Raw genomic sequence first — 14,798 nt, forward strand, 5'->3', positions numbered from 1 at the left:
GGTGATCTGATAAACTTCCAGTGTGTCCTGAGAAGCAAACAAACTCCTCTTCCTCACACGCACACACACATAAACACACATAAACACACACACAGGTGTACAGTACAACATCGTACAGGTAACACGGTTGTTGTTCTACTGCTAGGTTAAGTACAGGCACTAGAGAGTGAAGCATTGTGGGAGTTGGCGCTCAGCTGGTCGGTTTAAGTGCAGCTAGCAGCTTCTGGAAGGTCAGCGCTGAGCGTCTGAAGGTCGTGGAAACGGTTTGTTATTTTCCTGGAAAACGTCCTCATGAACAGAGCTGCTGCAGAAACACGACTGAAACGCTCTTTAGCCCTTACCTAAACTTGTAAGATTTGTAATCTTAATACATTTTTTTTGTAAATTACCTTATGTCATGTCTGTTATTCTGTCTTTTAATTTGCATCCTAGAGAATTAAACTTCACCATAACTCTTTAATGCACGAATATTTCAAGCATCTTTTTCAAACATACCAAGGACATAAAAAAATTTGAGCAAGTTACTGGTGTAAGCTTGTAGCACCCTATAATGCAATAATTTCATGAAAATGAAATAAATGTTGCAATTAACTCAATAAATGTAATAAAACCAGATAATGTAATAACTTCACCAATAATTTAATAAAATATCCTGACGGATATTGTAATAACATTTTTACCGATAATGTAATACTTTATTACATTATTGGGAATTTATTACATGGTACTCAAAGTCTGCAATTTAACCCAATAGTCATTCTGGTGTTTCAAATCCAGTGTATATAACATTCTTAGATTCTTAAAACACAAAATGTAGAACTCTGGACTGAAAATGAACATAGCCTATATATTACATTATCTGTCAAGTATTACATTAGACACACCTAAAAATGTAATAAATTTCCAATAATGTAATAAGGTATTACATTATCGGTAAAAATTTTATTACAATATCAGTCAGGATATTTTATTACATAATTGGGTTTTATTACATTTTCGAAAGAGTTAAGTGCAAATTTTATTACATTTTTAGGCGTCATTACATTTTCAGGAAATTATTACATTATAGGGTGCAACAAAGCTCACTTGTCACTGATTAAAGATGGCTCCAGATGTTTCCGTCTGTCAGACTTCACTGGTCCAGTGGCGCCACCAGGGGGGGGCCAAGGGTGGCCACGGCCCCCCCTACAAATTTTCTGACCACCCCACTGGCCACCCCTACGGAAGAGTGTTAGAGCCAGGCAGGAGAAAAATAAAAACTATATTTTAGAGGAGGAAGATTTTTTTTTCATTATGCACTTCGAAGAAAAAAGTCAAAATTTTGAGAAAAAAGTCAAAATTTCATGAATAAGTTGAAATGTTGAGAAAAAAGGCGAAGTTTCGAGATAAAAGTCGAAATGTCGAGACTAATGTTGATGTACAATTTCGAGAAAAAAGTCGAAATGTCGAGAAAAAAGTCGAAATGTCGAGAAAAAAGTTGAAATGACGAGATTAATGTAGAAGTACTATTTCGACAAAAAAGGCGAAATATTGAGAAAAAAAGGCAAAATTTCATAAATAAAGTTGAAATCTCGAGAAAAAAGTCGAAATGTGGAGAAAAAAGTTGAAATGTTGAGAAAAAAGGCCAAATTTCCACTTTATTCTTGAAATTGTATTTCAACATTAATCTCGACATTTCGACTTTTTTCTCCACATTACGACTTTTTTCTTGAAGTGCACAATAAAAAAAAATCTTTCCCTCTCAAATATTTTTTCTCCTGCACGGCCCTAATACTCTTCCATACAACGGAGTGGACAACGGTTTCTATAATCTCAGTTTAAGTTTAGTTCTTGCCCATTTGTGAAATTATGTCAGTTTTTGTAATTTCTGATTTCTTTTAATACGTTTGCAGGTTTGTGAATTTTCCAGTGTCAATGCCAGAATGAAAGTCTAAAAATCAGAAATACAAGTTAATCTCTGACACAAGATGTTTTTCCTGCCGTCCAACGAGTTCAGCTGAATCTGTTTTTCTAGTTTATTTAAGTCAACTTGGATCTAAAGTTCTGATCCACAAACCTCCATCAAAACCCAGAACCGATCCTGGTTCCCTCCATGAGTGAAGACTGATCAAAATAAACTGATCAGAACTAAACCGATAACAATTGATCAACCGACGAACAGCAGCTCATTTTGAGGACGTTTTCCAGGATGTTTTCCTGTTTTCATGACGACTAAAACTGTCTGAGGGTGAAGAAACTTTGTTCTGTCACTAAACTTTTACGTCTAACGTGTTTCTGTTCAAAAACATTTCTGTGGAAATCTCTGAGTTTAGTTGGGGAGTTTTCATCTCTGAGGAAGCAAATAAAACCCAAACTGACATCAAACCACCAAGTTAACGATCCGAAGTAAAGGTCTAATCCTTTAATCTGGCAACCAGATAAACAGAATTTCAGCACAAATCCAGTACAAACCAGTGGTTTAATGGTTTATCTGGTGGTTTAATGGTTTATCTGGTACTAACTCGTGGTTTAATGGTTTATCTGGTACTAACTCGTGGTTTAATGGTTTATCTGGTAGTAACTGGTGGTTTAATGGTTTATCTGGTACCAAACAGTGGTTTAAGGGTTTATCTGGTACTAGCCGGTGGTTAAATGGTTTATCTGGTACTAAGCGGTGGTTTAATGGTTTATCTGGTAGTAACCGGTGGTTAAATGGTTTATCTGGTACTAAGCGGTGGTTTAATGGTTTATCTGGTAGTAACCGGTGGTTTAATGGTTTATCTGGTAGTAACCGGTGGTTTAATGGTTTATCTGGTACTAACTGGTGGTTTAATGGTTTATCTGGCACTTATCTGGTGGTTAAATGGTACTGGTTTCTATTTGCGCCAGTTAGGGAACACAAAAGCCAGCGCTGATGAACCTAGATCTCTGGTTCTGTGTTTTATGTGAGCTCTACTCGTCTACTAGCTTGTTAGCGGCCCGCTGCCTGTACAGCAGGTTGCAGGTGAAGACTCTCCACATAGATATAGGCACAGGTAGAGGAGCTGAAGGTGTGTCGGGCTGACGGCAACCTCACTTCCTGCGCTAGCGTCAGTCCGTCAGGTAGGTGTGGATGTAGACCTGCTGCTGGATCCAGGGGGTGAAGTGAGTCACGTTGCTGTAAACTCCGGGTCCAAGGACTTTGCTGAAGCAGACGCTGCCCCACGACGTCAGGCCGAACAGAGTCCAGCGTCCGCTGCCGTCCTGGGCCTCACACACCAGCGGGCCGCCGCTGTCGCCCTGCACACACACACACACACACACACACACACACACACACACACACACACACACACACACACACACACACACACACACACCAGTGTTACTCACCACTACTACTACTGCTACTACTACTGCTGCTACTACTACTGCTGCTGCTGCTACTACTGCTACTACTACTACTGCTACTACTACTGCTGCTAGTACTGCTACTACTGCTACTACTACTGCTGCTTCGACTGCTGCTGCTGCTGCTACTACTGCTACTACTACTGCTGCTACTGCTGCCACTGCTGCTACTACTACTGCTGCTACTACTACTGCTGCTGCTGCTACTACTGCTACTACTTCTACTGCTGCTACTACTACTGCTGCTACTGCTACTGCTACTACTAATACTGCTACTGCTACTACTACTACTACTACTGCTACTACTACTACTACCACTGCTACTACTAGTGCTGCTACTGCTGCTACTACTGCTACTACTACTGCTGCTACTACTGCTACTACTACTGCTGCTACTACTACTGCTACTACTACTGCTGCTACTGCTGCTACTACTACTGCTGCTACTACTGCTACTACTACTGCTGCTACTACTACTACTGCTACTACTACTGCTGCTACTGCTGCTACTACTACTACTGCTGCTACTACTGCTACTACTACTGCTGCTACTACTACTGCTGCTACTGCTGCTACTACTACTGCTGCTGCTACTACTACTGCTGCTACTACTACTGCTGCTACTGCTACTGCTGCTACTACTGCTGCTACTACTACTACTGCTACTACTACTGCTGCTACTGCTGCTACTACTACTGCTGCTACTACTGCTACTACTACTGCTGCTACTACTACTACTGCTACTACTACTGCTGCTACTGCTGCTACTACTACTGCTGCTAATACTACTGCTGCTAATACTACTACTACTACTACTGCTGCTACTGCTGCTACTACTACTACTATATTAATAGGGTGGGAAACTATGAACATACAAATCCATTGTTTATAAAATCCCATGTTATGAAATTGAATGATTTGGTTTATTATAGAATAATGCAAATAATGTATAAAGCTAAATTAAAGTTACTCCCTGTTTGTGTACAATGGTTTTCCCCAATACATGAGTCAAAATATAATTTGCGTGATGTTTGTAAATTTGTTGTACAAAAACCTAGAAAAGAGACTAAAAGGAGATGTATATCTGTTGTGGGAGTTAAAATATGGAATGAAGCTAACCTAGGTTTACCAATGTACAGCTCATTTTCGGTTTACAAAAAAAGATTTGTAGAGCAATCTTTGAAAGCTACAAATGTTAATGTTTATTTGTTTTTTATATATTTTGTATTTGTTTTATATTGAAAGAATTCTGGATAGCTTATTTTGGTATGTAGGACAGGCATTAATATAAGCACTATGCTTCTGCCTGTGGCCTTTTCAGTCACTATTTTGTCGATAATGTTTGTGTTGATAATGCTTGTAGTGTGATGTGACTGAATAAAGAGTTTCAAACAAACAAAAAAAACAAACAAAAACTTGACGTGGTTCCATTGACGAAATATGGTTCTTGATTCAGAGTTGTTTTAGCTTAGACTGGTTCCCTGGTCCTTCACACTCTGAATTCTTACAGGGAATGCTTTAATGACTCTCTGCATAACGAGAAATCTGACCTTTAAAGGAATGTGTGGCAGGTCTGAAATACTATGGAGGTAGATTTGTTTCTTAATTATTCAATCAAAAAAAAAGATTGCTTCAATCAAAAAATATATTTCCAATAAAAAAACTTCAATCAAAAAACGAATTCAATCAAAGAAAAAAAGTCTTTAAAACTCGAAATGTAGAGATAAAAAGGAAAGGAAAAAGAAAGAAAAAAAGAGGAAAAAAGGAAGAAAGAAAAAAAAGAAGAAAAAAAGGAAAAAAAAAGGTCAAACATTTTTGAAAAAGCTCCAGGGAGCCACTAGGGCGGCGCTAAAGAGCAGCGGGTTGCTGATCCAAAACAATCACCAAACAGTTTTCAACCAGAGTTTACAGGCGTCACACGTTACCATGCAGGAGTCCACCGTTCCAGCTTCATATCCGGCGCAAAGCATCCTGGGAGTTATGGTCTTCATGTCGAAGTAGGACTGGCACTGGGACGGAGAGATGATGCGGACCTCGCCCTCCTGCAGCTTGAACGGCACTGAAACAAACACCAGGAGAGGTGATCACATTGATCACTGATCAGATTTCCCCTTTCATCATGTGAAGGTGAAGGTCAGGTGAAGGTCATGTAGAGGGCATGTAAAGGTCATGTGACTCACTGCGCTTCCCTGTGTGGCCCCTCAGGGCTGTTAAAGGTCATATAGAGGTCATATGAAGGTCATGAACTCACTGCGCTGCCCCGTGTGGCCCCAGCCCGTCATGTAAAGGTCATTTAGAGGTCGTGAACCCACTGCGCTACCCCGTGTGGCCCCTCAGGACTGTTAAAGGTCATATAAAGGTCATATGAAGGTCATGAACTTACTGCGCTGCCCCGTGTGGCCCCAGCCCGTCACCCGGCAGTAGGCGTCGGGGGGGGGCAGCTGTCCGGGCCGCGGCAGACACACGGGCCTGACGAAGGGCGTCTCGTCCACGGCGGCGTCCAGCTGCACCACGCCGATGTCGTAATCCACCACGGCGCGGTTGTAGCGCGGGTGAACCACCACGCGCCGCACGCTAACGGTCTGGCTGTGGGGGCCGGGGTGGTCCAGGTTGGTCCGGCCCAGGACCACGGTCCAGAGCTCCGCCCCCTCCCTCCTGGAGAGAGAGAAACACGGCTCAGGCCACGCCCCCCAGGCCAAGCTCCGCCCCCTCCCAGGAGGGGCAAGGCAAGTTTATTTGTATAGCAAATAAACAAATCAGCAACCCTAGTGGCTCCCTGGAGCTTTTTCAAAAATGTTTGACCTTTTTTTTCCTTCCTTTTTTCCTTTTCTATTTTCTTCTTTTTTTCTTCCTTTTTCCTTTCCTTTTTAATCTCGACATTTCGATTTTTTTCTTGAAATTTAGATTTTTTTCTCGACATTTCGACTTTATTCTCGAGATTGTACTTCAACATTAATCTCGACATTTTGACTTTTTTCTTGACAATTTGACTTTTTTCTTGAAATTTTGACTTTTTTCTCGACATTTCGACTTTATTCTCGAGATTTTGACTTTTTTCTTGACATTTCGACTTTTTTCTTGAAATTTTGACTTTTTTCTCGACATTTCGACTTTTTTCTTGAAATTTTGACTTTTTTCTTGACATTTCGACTTTTTTCTTGAAATTTTGACTTTTTTCTCGACATTTCGTGTTTATTCTCGAGATTGTACTTCAACATTAATCTCGACATTTGGACTTTTTTCTCGAAATTTTGACTTTTTTCTCGACATTTGGACTTTTTTCTCGAAATTTTGACTTTTTTCTCGACATTTGGACTTTTTTCTCGAAATTTTGACTTTTTTCTCGACATTTCGACTTTTTTCTTGAAATTTTGACTTTTTTCTCGACATTTGGACTTTTTTCTCGAAATTTTGACTTTTTTCTCGACAATTTGACTTTTTTCTCGAAATTTTGACTTTTTTCTCGACATTTCGACTTTATTCTCGAGATTTGGATTTTTTTCTCGAAATTTTGACTTTTTTCTCGACATTTCGACTTTTTTCTTGAAATTTTGACTTTTTTTTCGACATTTCGACTTTTTTCTCGACATTTCGACTTTTTTTTATGAAAAAAAAAATTAATAAAAATAAATAAATAAATTAAAAAAAATAAAAATAATAATAAATAAAATAAAAAATATATACAAATATATATAGTATATATATATAAAAAAAAATATATATATATACTGTATAAGGAAGTAAGTAAAAATAAAAAATTAAAAAATTTAAATACGCCCCCCCCACCCCAAGCCCCGCCCCCTCCCTCCTGGAGAGACACATCAGTGGCCGAGCCCCGCCCCCCAGGCTCCGCCCCCTCTCACCCCTCGAAGCAGTGGGCTACCGTCAGAGCCCACCGCCGGCCAATCAGGACGCAGCCGCACACGTGGCCGCTGTGGCCGCTCTGCAGCGAGCACTGCCAGGGCCACGCCCCCTTCCGGGCCACCCGGCCCCCCAGGATCCGCCTCTTCCGGTGGGGGGCCACGCCCACCGCGGGGCGGAGCCCGCAGTCTGGCGGAGGAGGGGGGGTTCAGGTGAGAGACAAAGAGAAGACACTTATTAGCTGGGACGGAATATGTCAAAAATCATAAAGATTGTGAACTTGGTGACAAGTTTTTGATATTTGGCATGTTAGTTATAGACTTATTAGTCTATTATTAGACTTATTTATAAGGTTTTCAAAAAACACTGCAAACAAATTGGGACGGCCCCCTAGTGGCCGGTTTGCAGAAAATTCAAAATGGCTCCCGCCGAAAAGACCAAAGGTCGTATCTCAGCCTTTCTTAGTCCTAGAATGTTGTATATTGTCACTTTCTCTACTTTTTGGTGCTAGGAATTCAATTCTGAAATAAATGTCCTATTTCAAGGTCATGTTGAAGGTCAAATTTAATTTTCAAGGTAATTTTTTGCCCCAAAAACTCATATATACTCATACATATCTCTAGAATTAAGTCACATAGAACGATTACAGAGGGCTCTAGACCCATATTTTCAACCCCAAGGAATGCAATTTTCTGTTTATTGGACAGGTCCCTATCACTGTAGTATCAATAATCTCATTGGGTGAGCTTTATGGCCATCGTTCAGGCTTAAGATGAACAGAACCTCAGAACTAAGTCACAGTGAAAGAATTTGATTTTATTAAAATAACACACACAAAAAACATCAGCTGTGCATATTTAAACTCACTTAACCCCTACAATGCCTGCCTCTATGGCCTTATTGCTTATTGATTCATTTTGAATTTTCTGCAAACCAGCCACTAGGGGGCCGTCCCAATTTGTTTGCGGTGGTTTTTGAAAACCTTATGTCCATAACTAACATGCCAAATATTAAAAATTGGTAACGAAGTGCACGATTTTCAAGAATTCCCTCCCAGCTATATGATGGAAAACTGTCATTTAAAGTCTGACACAAAATTAACTTCCATTAAAAACTTGGAGATTTCAAACATAATTTGTTGTTAAAACGAGAAAAGCTTTACCTTCCGTGGAGCAGAGAAGAGAGACCCTCCGACTGGACGGACACGAGTGACTGAGGAGGAAAAGTTCTGGGTCACATTCAGATATTAGCAAGTTATGTAAGCAAGTTATACGATCCCTTGTCTTGTCATGTCTTTATTATTGCCCAACAAACTGGTTAAATGCCTCTAAACAAGAACTAAACAAAATCCAGTTTACCCAAAACAGAGCTGCGAGATTAGCTCTGCATTGCTCTTTGGGTACAGCGTGGAAAAAATGCACAATCAATTGTCATGGATGAGAGTCGGTGAGAGACTAGTTTGTAGCATTATTATATTTTTGAAAAACATTTATATGTCACGTAAACGTACTAGTCTCTCTTCTCAGCTGTTGCTCGCTAGTGATAGTCACAACTCTGGCACTAGAGCCTTGAGAGGTGTTTTCACCTTAAACCTGAAACTGATGCCTTCAAAAACACTGTGATGTGCAGGGCAATAATCACATACTGGAACAGACTTCCACAACATTTAGGTTTAATTTCCTATACAGTTGATGTTAAGAAAATACTTAGAAGAGCTGTAATGCAGAAAGAGGTTGTTGTAGAATGTGACTAATGTTTTTTTCACTTAATTGTAATCTGTTAGGAGTTATGAATGTTTGAGTTTCTTTATACTTTTTTGGTTTAATCAAATTAGTGTGCTGAGTGAGGTTATCGTTACTATATTGATATATGTTTTATCTTTGTTTCCTTTTGTATGTATTTTATGTCTGTTATATTTTAATTTATCATTCTTTGTCATGTAGGATAATAGTTCTGGTTTTCTTTTTCCTTTGGTAGATGTGTGAATGTATATATTATATTTGTTCTTTAATAGTTTTTTTTGTGTATTTTTTAATTGCATTGTAATTTTTAATTGACCCCAGGGAGAATAGTCGCTGCTGAGGCAGTGACTAATGGGGATCTACAATAAATAAATAAATAGTGATGCACCAAATGTTCGGTAACCGAAATTGTTCGGCCGAAAATAGCAAAAAAAACACTTTCGGTGTTCGGTGGAATAAGTGGGGAAAAAAAACGAACAATTAATAACGGCGTGTTTAGATGACGCAAAAGAAGTGGATAAAACAAAATAAAGAAAAAGAAAATCAATCCCTTTCCCATTTTAATACTTGTATGGGAAAGGGATTGATTTTCTTTTTTCTTTATTTTGTTTTATCCACTTCTTTTTCACTTTTTTTACAATGCACTTTAATGCATTAAATGCATTTTTTGTTTTTGTTTTAAGGCCTATGTTACAATTTTTCAGCAGTCAGTTATAGGCCTAATGTAAGCTCAAAGATGGCCAAAAAATTTATTTTGCTAATTTATTTATTTTAAGTTATTGTGCCTTGTTGGTATAATGTCTGCTGGAATATTTAAAAATGCTGGGAAATTAAAAAATGTTCAGTTGTTCATGTTAAAAAAAATATTTCTACCTTGTAATTTTGTAAAAGATGTTTTTCTTTGAAAAGCATGTCTAAAGCACATTTATTTGATATATGCAATGGTGAAAAATTTGGCAAAATAAATGGAAAAACTGCGAAGAACCATTGTTTGGTATGTTATTCGGTATTCGGCCAAGTGTTTATTATTATTTTCAGTTTCGGCTACAAATTTTCATTTTGGTGCATCATAAATAAATAGATAAATATTAAAGCTTCTGGACAGTCTGGAGCTCTGTCTGGGTCCAGGTCCAGGTCCTGGTCCTGGTTCTGACCCGGTCCCCCCGACCCCTACCTTCTCTTCTCCAGCCGGGCCTGCAGGGCAGAACCGTTTCTCAGGTTCCATTCGGGATGGACGTGTAACCAACGGCGACGGCCTGGACCGGGCTGGTCTGGTACCATGGAAACGGAGGCAGGAACCCTGCAGAGGAAACACATGGAAACACCACGGAGCTGAGTCAGCGATGGAGGCGGAGCCACAGACTAAACAGCCAATGAGCAGCCAGCGGTTACTGATGAGGAAGTGATAGCGGCTAGTGATTGGCTGAGCTGACTGTCCATCAAAGCAAGGCAAGTTTATTTGTAGAGCACAATTCAACACAAGGTAATTCAACGTGCTTTACATCGACATTAAAAGCGACAAGACACAATTAAAACATAAATAACAAATAAAATGTAATAAAATGATATGAAAAGAGGTTAAATAATAAAAAGCACCAGTTGTTAAAAAGTAGGGGCAGTACAGTCCAGCAGGTACATCAAATTCTTACACACTGCAAAAACTCAAAATCTTACCAGGAATATTTGTCTTATTTCTAGTTAAAATGTCTCATTTTTAGTCAAAAAATCTCATTACACTTAAAACAAGAGTCATTACCAGAAAAATAACTTGTTATTTGACAATGTTCACCTTTTTCAAGTAAATTTTCACTTGAAATAAGTAGAAAAATCTGCCAGTGGGACAAAATTTATCTTCTCATTACAAGCAAAACAATCTTGTTCCACTGGCAGATTTTCTACTTATTTTAAGTGAAAATCTACTTGAAACAGGTGAAAACTGTTGTTTTTTTTTCCAGTGATGAGTCTTGTTTTAAGTGTAATGAGATTTTTTTTTACTAAAAATGAGACATTTTAACTAGAAATAAGACAAATATTCTTGAGTTTTTGCAGTGCAATGGCAAGAATTACGTTTCTATACGGTCAAAACGTGCAAAGACCGGGTCAAATACAGGATTACAAAAGTACGGAAGAGTATTAGGGCCATGAAGTAGAGAAAATATTTGAGAAGGGAAGATTTTTTTTTATTGTGCACTTCGAGAAAAAAGTCGAAATGTTGAGAATAATGTTGAAATACAATTTCGAGGAAAAAGTCGAAATGTTGAGAAAAAAGTCGAAATGTCAAGAATAAAGTCCAAATTTGGTGAATAAAGTCAAAATTTCGCCTTTTTTCTCAACATTTCAACTTTATTCACGAAATTTTGACTTTTTTCTCGAATTTGTATTTCAACATTAATCTCAACATTTCGACTTTTTTCTCGACATTTCAACTTTTTTCTCGAAGTGCATAATGAAAAAAAAATCTTCCTCCTCTAAAATATTATTATTATTTTTTCCTGCCTGGCCCTAATACTCTTCCGTACAAAAGTAATCTGTAACAATTCGTACGGTGAATTAAACCAATTTGACAATTCTACGTCACAATGCCTGTTTCCAGGTCTCACAACTGAGGAGAATTACGTTTCTATACAGTCAAAACATACAAAGACTGGGTCAAATACAGTATTACAAAAGTAATCTGTGCCGATTCGTGCGGTGAATCAAACCAATTTGACAATTCTACGCTACAATGCCTGCATTCAGGGCTTATCCATAACTACTAACCTTACCCTAGTCCCCCCCCCCCCCCTGCAGGACGGTTAGTGTAACTGCGAGTGTTACTAACCTTACCCTAGTCCCAGCTGCTCGCAGGTCAGTCTGCTCAGCTCGTGGTTCCACTCGTCTGCACAGACCTGATACTCGGCTGCCGTCCTGAACACCGTCAGCACCGATCGCTCCGACAGAGAAACTGCAGATCAATAACAACCAGTCACCATCATGGATACAACATTCCAGGAAAAAGATGCTGTGAATATCTCTCTCTCTCTCCCAAAAACTTTGGCCGGTTTTGAAAACTTCAGGGTTTTCCAAACAAGAACTTATTTTTGTTATTAACTCTAAATGCTCCCACTCAGCGTCATCAGTTTCTTCCCCCAAGCTGTTGCTCTGATGAACTCTCACAACTAATAGAGTCTCAGAGAAATCAATCACTGTGCAATAACAATAACAATAATCACAGTAATTATAATAACACTATCATATGCTGTAACAATGCACCTTCCAATAATAATCATGTCTACCTCATACTGCTGCACCTTTCAGTTTTTTAATTGTATATATGTTAATAAGTGCCACATTTGTTTATTTACTGTTTGCTATTTTTTAAATCTGGGTACAGTGAGCGAAATAACCGAGTCAAATTCCTTGTCGGGCAATGTTCAAACTTGGCCAATAAAGCTGATTCTGATTCTGATCTGCTAATTAATGCACATTTCAGTTTATATGCAGATGACACTCATTTATAATTCCAGTATTACAGAGGTTCTTTGGAAGAAATAGTCTGCATGTGCTCGAGACCAAACAAAAGGAAAACGCAGACAGTGTTTTAGAGACGAGGAGCAGTCTGATGCCTCCGAGTCCAGAGACGACATCTCTGGACTCGTCTCACATTAGAAACCTCAATAGAAGCCCCTCAAACTCCTGATAACCTGCCATCATCAGTGCCAGAGCATCTTTTTAAGTGTTGCAAGAAGGAAACATTACAAAGTGGTAAATCAGGGGTCTTCAAAAATTACAGTTATTTTTTTTCTTCTTTCTTTCTATTTTTTCTTCACCCAAAAATAAATTAAACATTATTTTTATATATATATTTTTTTTTAACTCTCACAAATTATTTTGGTTAAAATTGCCTTTATTTCTTTTTAAGTTGGAGGACCCCCTGCAGTACCTCCGTGGCCCCCCTAGGGGTCGCGGACCCCTGGTTGAAGACCCGTGATGTAGATGATTGTGTAGAAGCGTGTTTGGGAATGTGGTTGTGTTGGTACCGCAGTTCCACTCGTCGGAGCTGTCGGAGCAGTGCTTCCTCCCGTCGCACCACAGAGTCCGGTGGACGCACTGGTGGTTGTTACAGGCCACTTCGTTGTCCCTGCACACCGCTAAGCAACATTAATTAACAGCGTTAATGACCGTCACAGGTTCACCTCCCCCTATCTGATATAACATTCTTAGGGGTTGTTATTGATTGTAAATTGACATGGAAACAAAATATTAGATACATAAAAGGAAAGATTGCAAAGTCGATAGCAATCCTGTATAAGTCCAGAAATATATTAAATCATAAAGCACTACACTTAATTTATTGTTCACTAATACTACCTTATATATGGTATTGTGTGGGAGTTTGGGGCTCCACGTATAAGACAACAGTAAATGCTATAGTCCTCTTACAAAAACGAACCATACGTATTGGCATTACGTAATAGGGTGGGAAACTATGAACATACAAATCCATTGTTTATAAAATCCCATGTTATGAAATTTAATGATTTGGTTTATTATAAAATAATGCAAATAATGTATAAAGCTAAATTAAAGTTACTCCCTGTCTGTGCACAACGGTTTTCCCCCATACCTGAGTCAAAATATAATTAGCGTGATGTTTGTAAATTTGTTGTACAAAAAGCTAGAAAAGAGACTAAAAGGGGATTTATATCTGTTGTGGGAGTTAAACTATGGAATGACGCTAACCTAGATTTACCAATGTGCAGCTCATTTTCTGTTTACAAAAAAAAGATTTGTAGAGCAATTTTTGAAAGTTAATGTTAATGTCTTCTCTGATATTTATTTTTAAAAAAAATGTCTTTACTACTATATATGTAAACCTTATTGGCCCGTCCTTTTCTGGTTTAGTTTTGCTATTGTTTGTTTGTATGTATGTAGGACAGGCATTAATATAACTATTATTTCGATAATGTTTGTGTTGATAATGCTTGTAGTGTGATGTGACTGAATAAAGAATTTCAATCAATCAAATCAACCACTGACAAAACACCTGGAATTATGTTTTACCCATAATTCATGAAAAACACATACAACACAAACAAGACTCTGATGCTCACAGCAGTTGGCCTCGTCCACCAGCAGAGGGCAGTCTGGGAATCCGTCGCAGATCATGCTGGACTTGATGCACACCTTGCTGCCGGGACACTCCCACAGAGCGCGCTCAGAGCAGCCTGGCGGAGGAACAGCAGAAACGCTGACGTCAGCATGTTTCCGTGGTTACACCAGAACAGCTGAGGTCTGCATGTTTCCGTGGTTACGCGTCTCCAGGAACGGCGGCGTCTCCTCACCGCAGTTGTCCTCGTCGCTGTGGTCGTCGCAGTCCAGGTGTCCGTCGCAGCGCTTGGTCGCCAGGACGCAGCGTCCCGAGCGACACTTGAAGTGACTGGGGGAGCACTCTGTTGCCACGGCAACGCATCACAATGAGCATCAGTCAGTATCTCATGGTCATCGGGATGAATGTACCGTATCGGCCCGAATATAAGATTGAAATAAGACTGAAAAAGTGGAGGTCGTCTTCCATTCGGGGTCTAGACATTATACCCATCACAACGCTAGATGGCGCCAGATATCTTTAAATGCTGAACTTAACTCCCCAGGCCAAAGCCAACCGCTGTCACGAAAAATAAAAATAAAAAATAGCGGTAAGAGAGAAAAGAGAAGAAAATAAGAGAAGAGAACATGGAGAAACGTAGTCTCTCCAATCTGGAGAAAAGTGGGTGGAAGTTCGTCAGGTTAACCGGCAGCTGAGGAGAAGTTATGATGCAAACTTCAAGATGATGATTTGAATGA

General features: G+C 39.2%; 1 protein-coding gene across 1 annotated transcript in view; it reads right to left on the reverse strand.

Annotated features, from left to right (window-relative positions):
• Nucleotides 1–2,475: 2,475 nt before the first annotated feature.
• Nucleotides 2,476–14,798, reverse strand: part of corin (corin, serine peptidase) — a 45,915-nt gene continuing 33,592 nt past the window's right edge. Inside the window, exons 14-23 of the mRNA XM_061710508.1 lie at nucleotides 14,297–14,404; nucleotides 14,066–14,179; nucleotides 12,992–13,102; nucleotides 11,799–11,916; nucleotides 10,147–10,272; nucleotides 8,393–8,442; nucleotides 7,233–7,419; nucleotides 5,753–6,021; nucleotides 5,295–5,428; nucleotides 2,476–3,258 (exon numbers count right to left, since the gene is read on the reverse strand). Coding sequence (XP_061566492.1) covers nucleotides 3,070–3,258; nucleotides 5,295–5,428; nucleotides 5,753–6,021; nucleotides 7,233–7,419; nucleotides 8,393–8,442; nucleotides 10,147–10,272; nucleotides 11,799–11,916; nucleotides 12,992–13,102; nucleotides 14,066–14,179; nucleotides 14,297–14,404 — 1,406 coding nt within the window. The 3' untranslated portion in view covers nucleotides 2,476–3,069. The remainder of the gene's footprint in view (nucleotides 3,259–5,294; nucleotides 5,429–5,752; nucleotides 6,022–7,232; nucleotides 7,420–8,392; nucleotides 8,443–10,146; nucleotides 10,273–11,798; nucleotides 11,917–12,991; nucleotides 13,103–14,065; nucleotides 14,180–14,296; nucleotides 14,405–14,798) is intronic.

Source organism: Cololabis saira, chromosome 20 (genome assembly GCF_033807715.1).
Source record: "Cololabis saira isolate AMF1-May2022 chromosome 20, fColSai1.1, whole genome shotgun sequence".
NCBI lineage: Eukaryota > Metazoa > Chordata > Actinopteri > Beloniformes > Belonidae > Cololabis > Cololabis saira.